The sequence below is a fragment of the Camelina sativa genome, chromosome 16, assembly GCF_000633955.1.
Source record: "Camelina sativa cultivar DH55 chromosome 16, Cs, whole genome shotgun sequence".
Taxonomy (NCBI): Eukaryota; Viridiplantae; Streptophyta; class Magnoliopsida; order Brassicales; family Brassicaceae; genus Camelina; species Camelina sativa.
The window spans coordinates 59,089-67,970 of NC_025700.1; the positions used below are offsets into that span (position 1 = coordinate 59,089).

Below are 8,882 nucleotides of genomic sequence, written 5' to 3' on the forward strand. Positions count from 1 at the left end.
AAAGGATTGGTGCCTGATTCATCTGACTGTGAGAAAAAGAGTGGTGATCACTCAACTGAGGACGTGTAAGGGAAAAAATCCTTGTGCTCTCTGTGGGAAATTAGGAGGCAATTTCAGTATTGTTGGGACCCAACAACACAATCCTCTGTAACCCCAAAAGCTAAATGACAGCTCAAAGCAAAGCAAAGCAACCAATGAGTAAGTCTTCCTGTTACTGATTTAAAGGCCCTCCCATTGCTGCAGCTCGCTATCTGACAAAACTAAATGAATCATCCCTTCTTTTCTTAAATTCTTTTGATCAGACATTATTATTATGATCATTAGCTTTAAAATTATGTCTTAGCTAGTTTTTTACTTTTGCTAAACATCCGGCAGGTGGATAACAGAGAGGGACTCACTGCTTCTTCAGACAGAATCATCTGGGGGGTGGTCCATGACCATTTTTGTTCGAGGGGGTTAATTTGTCCCTTTATTTTTATCCTTGGTTTTTATTAAAGGCTACTACTATCTCTTTGGCAATCAGAGAGTTACTATCAGTTTCCTCAACATTAGGATCATGGATCAATGGCGCTACGGTGTCAGTAATAGTAACCAGAAAGGTATAATGTTATGGAGGATTAAAAAAAAAAAAGAGAAGAAAAGAGAGAGAGACTGAGACTCGGTGACAAGAGGTGGCCCAGTGAAGATTGTGCACCCATAGTAGAAATCTCGGGTGTAGCAGTAGTAGGGTCAGAAAGAGATGATGATGTGTTCCAGAGTTTGACCAGTCCAGTTTTGAACAGTGAAGAAAGAAGTTGGGTTCTTCTCAACTCATTCATTGGTGCGGTGGTGGGCATTGCAGAAAGCAGAATGAGGTGTGAACTGAAAACAGAGTTGGTGGTAATGGTTGGTCTCTAGAAGCAGAGGAGAAGCGACCAGAGAGCACTAGCGGGAGAGTCGTGGGGCATAGCTTGTCCCAAGCCATCTTGGTCCCAAGATATATAAAATATGCCTTGGAACCATTTGTCAGCCAAAGGGTCGAAGGGACGGCTGTGGTGGTGTTGGAAGTGGACTGGTCCACGACTGTGACCCCTGTGCTAACTTGTCAGCTTAAACTCTAATTGGTGCGTCCTTCCCACCTTCACGTGGCTTTGTTCCCATTAACGTATAAAGTGTGTTTGTGTCTACCTCGCCTCGATTCCTATCGTTTAGAAGATATTATTATATGATTCTGTTTCTCACAAAGAAAAGAGACTAGTAGTTGGATCCGTGTCTTGCTACTATACTGCCTTTGCGTTATATTTTGAGGAAAAAATATATATATATATATATATATATATATATCACGAGTTTTTGTGTCATCTTGTGTTCTCTTTCTCTCACTCTCTCTACTCACAAATATTAATTGCGAAAAGACTAGTTAGGTCTGAATGGGTCACTAATGAAATTTTGGGATAGAATATGATTGGGAATAAACGGTCCATTTGAAGCCCACAACACTTGCAAAGTCTAGTCCGATCCGAACCTCAACACGTAAGGGACTACAAGTTGCTACAAAACATACGAGTAACGTACACACACGTAGCAGCAATCTTGAATCATAACTAAATTTTAACCGGCGGTACATATATAATTTTTTTATAATAATTTTTCTAAATTTTAAAACTGTTTAAATATTTTAAATAAAATTAGGTTTTTTTTTCTCTATTTTACTTTTATATAAAACCTTTTTATGGTAGGTATTGAATTTTTTACATTTTTCTTTTCTATAATTTTAACAAATTTAAAATTGACATGTGTCAACATCTGAATGATACAATTGATACATGTCACGATCTTGTTAATGAGTAATTTTAACATCAAACTTTATATAATAAGATGTTGTATTTATTTGTTAAATATTTGATGTTTTATAAATAGAGTAATAACTAAAATTTTCGGTTGTTGTGCGGCTAAATATTTATATTATTTTTTTACCCCGCAATACACTTCATAACTATTTGTTTGTTATATTTAGTTTGTTTTGTTTAGTGTTTGAGATTCTATTTTTATTTTTAATTATTATAACAAAACATAAGGGATCTCAATACATAATTAGTAATTTTTACGCTGTGATTAAGTAACGATTTTCCTAATGATTTAATTATTTTATACAATCTTAGTTAAATCAACTTGATTTTATGTCAAATATTCTAATATTTGTAGTCTTGATAAATAATTAAATGAAGATTTAACCTGTGTTAATACAAATTTAATAATATTTTATTAATTCCAATATGTTCTCTTTATAACTAATCTACTATACAACCACATTATATAGTATTTTAGACTTTTTTAATTTTGCGTTTTCGTAATAATTAAATTTTTTATTAAGTTTATATATGTTAATTATAAAATTTAACAAAATGTCAATCGAAATTTTTCTTACGTTAAAAATCAAAGCTCACAGGTTTTGTAAAACAAAATGAGAATCAAATTGTTGTTTTCATTGTTTGCGAAGGATTGAGATATAGAATATTTTTAAAACACAATAGAATGTGTGGTTAAATATACGATAGTTTCTATTTCCATATTTGATTGTTGTTATTTTTTAGTTGGAATGAAATGTAAAATATTAAGGAAACAAAATCTGAATTAGTAATGTTAGTTTTGGAAATTTTTTAGAGTTTAATGTTGAAAATAACTTTTTAAATAAACAAAACTAAAAAGTCATAATACAAAATATACTTCAAAAATATTACAAAAGAAAGGAAAAAATGATTGTGGCCTTTAGCATTCAGTGTATGGTTTGTCTTGTAGTCGCAAGTATGTATGATGCACGGATGATGGATAAATCACCATTAACTTTCACACATATCAATTGATAATATACTAAAAAAAAACCCAAAAAAAAAACATAAAAAGAAGCACAAATTAAGACCCATCATCACTCTCTCATGTTTTCGTTGGACTGACATGGTAGGAGGTGGGGGTTCTGTTTCAGACATTTGTGGTCTGGTCAGAGATTTAAGCCTAGTTTGTATCAGAAGAGCAGCCTCCTACGCAGCGAGTCAGAAGACCTGTTAAGAAAAGCCAAATGGCGTATGGTTTCACCAATGAGATCTTTGAATACGAGGCGTTCGATGTCAAGAACCGCTTCTGACATGTCCAGCTGACGATCTCGCCACCGGTCCTCTGATAGATCTCTTCCAAGGACACCGCACACGTATCCCACGAGGTCATCTTCCTCTGCCTCTGTGGACGATTTTGTCTTTCTTATCTTCTGATACTCGGACCAGATGACTTGCATCTTATCAGCCTCTGCCACCATCATCCACGGTGGCAACCTGCATCTCCGCCCAACAATCTCTTGCACTGCGTCGAAGATGAGCCGTCTTTCCTGAGCTGCGGCTCTGGAGGCGCATTTTCCTTTGAGGTATTGCTGCTTTTCCAGCAGGGAGAAGATGTCGGACTCCTGTGGAAGGCAATGGGAAGCTCGCAGGATATCGGAGATGTATACATATTCAGAGTCTGACGATGATGAGATGGAGCCACCCCAAGATTCGTCTTCCGATTCTGTCAGAAGATAAGGTAGAGTTAGAGTTAGTTAACGCCACAAATATTAGAGTACTGTAGATAGATAGAGAGAGAGAGAGAGAGAGAGAGAGAGTTGGCTAGTACGTACCAGCAGTGAAAGCAAGGCTGCGTTTCATGACGGGGGATGGGGAAGAGTCCTCGTGGTATAGTGATGCGTCAAGAACCGAGACGGGGCTCGGCTGTGAGTCGTCTGCGGCTTCAGCAGCCGCCATCTCGGCTATGCTGTGGAGCAGCTTGTCGCATCTCTCCAATAAAGTTTTGCCTTGTCTGTTATAATCGTCAACCTTCCACATCTGCACGAACGGATGCATCCATCAGTTAGAAGATGCAGCTAGCTAGCTAGCATAGTAGAAGCTAAAACTAGGAGGATAGGATAGGATGGTTCTGCTTTTTTACCTCTTGGGAACATACAATACTCCTGGGAGAAGACATGGAGCGTCCCGTTTGGAGAGGTTGGGGTCTCTGCCAAGGGAGGGGAGAGACTCTCCTCTGCTCCTTGAGCGTCGTCGGACTCTTGACGCTTGCTTTGCTGGCCTGATCCCGCCTGGGGCTCGGTGTGCGGGGTCTAGATCTGATGGCAGAGTGAGAGGGGGACCTAGCAGATACATCATTCACGTGGTTGTGGATTCGGGTGTGATGATGTTTGTTAGAACTAGAAGAGTGCAAGAGTCCTTTGAGCCTGAGAGCTTGGAGAAGTTGCTTCAAGGTTTCGAGATCGTTTGGGGGAGCGCTGATTTTGGAGGCTCTGTCCGAAGGGAAGAAATCACCGGAATCGAAGAAAGGCTTACGGCGTACAGCAGAGGAGGGAGGCGGGGGATCTTCAGGAGCCTTGTTGACATCATGGAAGTCGAAAAAAGTGTAGCCTCTGGAGAGCCTGGACTCGGAAGCAGATCTCTGGAGAGGTAGTTGGGGCAATGGCTCTAATCCCATGAGGCGTGCGATGACGCTGGGGGAGGAGTCGGGTGGGGCCGGTCTGGGTTTGAGGGTACCTTTGGCATCGAGGACGGCTCTGCTATCGAGGGAGAGGCGAGGAGCTTCTTTAGAGAACCTCCAGGGAGAGGAAGAAGAAGAAGGAGATCGTCCATGAACTTGATCGGGGGGAGGGAGCGGCGGGGATCTGGTGAGAAGATGAGGGGAATCAGGGGACGACGGAGAGAGGAGCAGGTCAGGGGTAGAATAGACACTCTTGTTCTTCTGATATCTCGATTTAACAACAAGAGGGGAACTCCTCTCGGAGGCGGAGTAAGATTCAGGGCTCTGGACAAAGATAGATTACATACATACATAAATAATTAGAGTAGCTTTGGTTTGTTCCTAGTTTTAATAAGTTATTTATTGTTAAGGAAAAGAAAGAAAGAAGAAGATTACTACCGGCGGAGAGGAAGAGGAGGAGGAGGAGGAGGAGAGACGCTTGGGAGAGAGGAGATGAGGCCGATCAAAGATGTTGAAGAAGCCGGCCATGCAACCGCCGATTTGCTTCTCGAGAACTTGCTCGTTCACGCCAATGCTCTTGTTGTTGTCCATCTTCTTCTTCGCATTCTTCTTCTTCTTTTTGTTCCGGCGATTCTTTGGTTACCAAAACAAAACAAAAAGGGAAAAAAGAAAACAACAACACTCTCTCTCTCTCTTTCTCCCTCACTCTCTCCCGCTTTTCGGCTCCTCCTCTTTAAAGCACGACCCAAACTAATAAACAAAACCTTTTAGTATTATTTTAATGAACTCTCTCTATTAAACCCATCTCACTCTCTCACTCTCTCTCTCTCTCTCGCAGTCTCTCTCATCAACGTCCTTGCCTTTTTTATTAGTTTACTGACAATTTTCTCTGCCTTCAATTTCCATATTATTTTAGTTGATGGCCGGAAAAGAAAACTTAGAAAAGGGTTTTTTTAGTAAATTGCACCCAGTTCTTCTAGTCAAACAACATCATCATTTATTAGATTTCGTTTATTTTTCTTCTTATTTCTTTCGAGGCATGAGAGAGAGATCGTAACCAAAAGAAAAAAAGAAAAGGTGCGAAAATAAGTAAAGGTACGGAACCGAAGATGGGAGAATAAGTAGACCCCATACAGTTGACCGACATCGACGTGGCANAGAAGAAGGAGATCGTCCATGAACTTGATCGGGGGGAGGGAGCGGCGGGGATCTGGTGAGAAGATGAGGGGAATCAGGGGACGACGGAGAGAGGAGCAGGTCAGGGGTAGAATAGACACTCTTGTTCTTCTGATATCTCGATTTAACAACAAGAGGGGAACTCCTCTCGGAGGCGGAGTAAGATTCAGGGCTCTGGACAAAGATAGATTACATACATACATAAATAATTAGAGTAGCTTTGGTTTGTTCCTAGTTTTAATAAGTTATTTATTGTTAAGGAAAAGAAAGAAAGAAGAAGATTACTACCGGCGGAGAGGAAGAGGAGGAGGAGGAGGAGGAGAGACGCTTGGGAGAGAGGAGATGAGGCCGATCAAAGATGTTGAAGAAGCCGGCCATGCAACCGCCGATTTGCTTCTCGAGAACTTGCTCGTTCACGCCAATGCTCTTGTTGTTGTCCATCTTCTTCTTCGCATTCTTCTTCTTCTTTTTGTTCCGGCGATTCTTTGGTTACCAAAACAAAACAAAAAGGGAAAAAAGAAAACAACAACACTCTCTCTCTCTCTTTCTCCCTCACTCTCTCCCGCTTTTCGGCTCCTCCTCTTTAAAGCACGACCCAAACTAATAAACAAAACCTTTTAGTATTATTTTAATGAACTCTCTCTATTAAACCCATCTCACTCTCTCACTCTCTCTCTCTCTCTCGCAGTCTCTCTCATCAACGTCCTTGCCTTTTTTATTAGTTTACTGACAATTTTCTCTGCCTTCAATTTCCATATTATTTTAGTTGATGGCCGGAAAAGAAAACTTAGAAAAGGGTTTTTTTAGTAAATTGCACCCAGTTCTTCTAGTCAAACAACATCATCATTTATTAGATTTCGTTTATTTTTCTTCTTATTTCTTTCGAGGCATGAGAGAGAGATCGTAACCAAAAGAAAAAAAGAAAAGGTGCGAAAATAAGTAAAGGTACGGAACCGAAGATGGGAGAATAAGTAGACCCCATACAGTTGACCGACATCGACGTGGCACTCTCATTAGAAGACATGACACAACAAGTATGACCGTTAACACTCTCTCTCTCATTCCCAACTCCCAAAGGCAATGCTCTTCTTCTTTACTCTTTTTTTTACTTAAAAGTTACGGTTTCTGGCCAACCAATTGAGAGCGCTAACCCTTCCCCCTTGCCCTGAGTTTCCGTTCAGAATCGCAAGACAGACATTGTTGTTTTAGTTATTTTTAGTCCATTCCATTTCATCAAACAAGTTACTCGAGGTTGTATTTACAACTTCAAAAGAGAGAGAGAGAACGGCTATCTTACTTATCCTAGTCATTTTAATTATATAAAACCAACCAAAAATCATATACTAGTATTATTATTGTATTGTTTGGCTTTATGTGATTGTTGTGAGCATGTGACTGAGTCTCTCTCTCTCTCTCTCTTTATAATGCATATATGTTTCATCACGAGCTAAGTGCTTGAATCTATACATACAATCAAATATTTTTATGTACTGTGCAGACTGCTCTCTCTCTCTCTCTCTCACTACCAGATTTCCTGCACAATGTAACGTGCTTCCTCCGTCTGCTCAATCATATTTTCTATTCGCCCAAGGCAACCCCATTTCTATCTCTTACTTTCTCCTTTCATTCACACATTATGTGTTTCATTACAGTGAACTCTCCAATGATGTCATCAGCTCTGATTTTGACCAATTAGACTAGTTGACAGATATTCAAAGGTTGTCAGAGTAGCACTATTTGTTTATTCATCTCTAAGTTGAGGAATATTTAGGAATGCATAAACTCTCTTATATCGGAATAAACAAAAACCGTAAATGATACTTTACTAATGATTCTCTATCATTTTATAAAAAGAACCCTCACAATTGTTTTTTTTGTTTGTGACACTGGAACCCAAGAGAAACAAAAAGACCAAAAGGAGGTTCTACTTTTACAGACACCTACAGGTAAAATTATCTGTAAAGATTGGAAATACATAAGTTGAGAACAGTAATAAGTGGTGAACACAGTAGTCAAAAGAGAAGAGAGGGGGAGGCATGTGCTATGTGTTCCAATTATCTTGTATCTAAAAATAGGTGCGACAGCATTTCTGAACCTCGAGAATGTGTGCGTGTGTGTGTGTGAATCTGAATTATGGAGGAGGGTGGTGGATGTGGACAAAAGTTACAAAAATATAAAAAAAGGGAGACAGACTTAACGGTCTTCAAGATCTACCCACTTATTACTCATTAGTCCCCAAAAAATCATTATGCACATTTCCAACTTCTTTCAACAAACTTAAGGAAAAGAAAGCGAGAAGCTGAAACTCCATTGCTCGCATGTCAGATTCAGATCTTATACATACACTGTAACGTACGTGCAACTAAGCCATTCTATGCCAATCCAATGCCCTCATTAATCTGTACGCTTTTTTTGCTTTTCTCTTTAAAGATATCTTAGCGAGAAACTATATGTAACATTACTCTCTCCTCCTGAATCAAAGTATTAAGCATCTGCAGCCATCTCCTCCATTTGGTCCTTCAAACCAACGGTCCCATCCTAAGTTCAAAGGTCCAATGGTTCTGCCAGCCCGACAGCATTAGTCAGAGTTATTCCGAGTCAAAAAGAAGAAGACTATAGAGTTGCAAGGTTTAGAAGTACTCACAGTGGCAACAGAGGGTCGGGTTCTTTCTCGATGGAACAGAGCAGCCTGTGAATCAAGGCAATATAAGTTTGATTGATCAGCAATCAACAGCAAAAAGTTTCCAGTCAAATCCAGAGAATAATAAACCTAGAGGAGCTAAGAAAGGACTGAGTTTCCCTAACTTACTCTTCACACACGTTTGATACAATATCGGTCTTCTCGACCTCTACCAACTCTTTCTGGATACAATATAAGATGAAATAAATTAAAAAAAAATGGAAAGAAAGAGTTAAAGGCTACTTAAATATCGGTTATTAGAAGCAAGAAGAGGTGTAAAAGCGTCCAAGGCCATCGTCTAAACTTTAACAGGGCTGGATTGGAGTACTGTATATATAATAGAACACATAACCTTATGAGATAAGTAATACTTGTAGTACATCATCCCTCAGGATAAGAGAACCATTAACAAAAAAAATATATATATAGTGGATCCAAAGAGAAATCCAGAAAGTTTCCAATAGATTTGATTTTGAGCATATTAGAGTAAAGAAATCAGAATTGTAACCACAAAAAAAAAAAAAAAAAAAAAAAAAAA

General features: G+C 39.3%; 3 protein-coding genes across 3 annotated transcripts in view; all 3 read right to left on the reverse strand.

Moving 5' to 3' along the window:
* Window positions 2,730-5,592, reverse strand: LOC104753157. Its single transcript, XM_019237424.1, has 4 exons — window positions 4,927-5,592; window positions 3,952-4,812; window positions 3,644-3,848; window positions 2,730-3,534 (listed from the first exon to the last, which is right to left on the reverse strand). Exons 1-4 carry the CDS (start codon window positions 5,077-5,079, stop codon window positions 3,002-3,004), a joined length of 1,752 nt encoding a protein of 583 aa, XP_019092969.1. The 5' UTR covers window positions 5,080-5,592; the 3' UTR covers window positions 2,730-3,001.
* On the reverse strand, window positions 5,295-6,983 carry LOC109129418. The gene is made up of 3 exons (XM_019237641.1): window positions 5,953-6,983; window positions 5,623-5,838; window positions 5,295-5,381 (listed from the first exon to the last, which is right to left on the reverse strand). Exons 1-3 carry the CDS (start codon window positions 6,103-6,105, stop codon window positions 5,295-5,297), a joined length of 456 nt encoding a protein of 151 aa, XP_019093186.1. The 5' UTR covers window positions 6,106-6,983.
* The window catches only part of LOC104748976 (guanine nucleotide-binding protein subunit gamma 1-like), a 1,570-nt gene continuing 524 nt past the window's right edge, over window positions 7,837-8,882 (reverse strand). Inside the window, exons 2-4 of the mRNA XM_010470547.1 lie at window positions 8,474-8,526; window positions 8,309-8,353; window positions 7,837-8,225 (exon numbers count right to left, since the gene is read on the reverse strand). Of these exons, the coding sequence (XP_010468849.1) occupies window positions 8,141-8,225; window positions 8,309-8,353; window positions 8,474-8,526 (183 nt within the window). The 3' untranslated portion in view covers window positions 7,837-8,140. The remainder of the gene's footprint in view (window positions 8,226-8,308; window positions 8,354-8,473; window positions 8,527-8,882) is intronic.

Excerpts from the sequence above, each read along its gene's own strand:
- LOC104753157 (XM_019237424.1), bottom strand. The coding sequence starts at position 5,079 with ATGGACAACAACAAGAGCATTGGCGTGAACGAGCAAGTTCTCGAGAAG. Across the intron at positions 4,813-4,926 it reads CCTCCTCTTCCTCTCCGCCG|AGCCCTGAATCTTACTCCGC; the intron begins GTAGTAATCTTC and ends ATCTTTGTCCAG. Across the intron at positions 3,535-3,643 it reads CAGCCTTGCTTTCACTGCTG|AATCGGAAGACGAATCTTGG; the intron begins GTACGTACTAGC and ends ATCTTCTGACAG.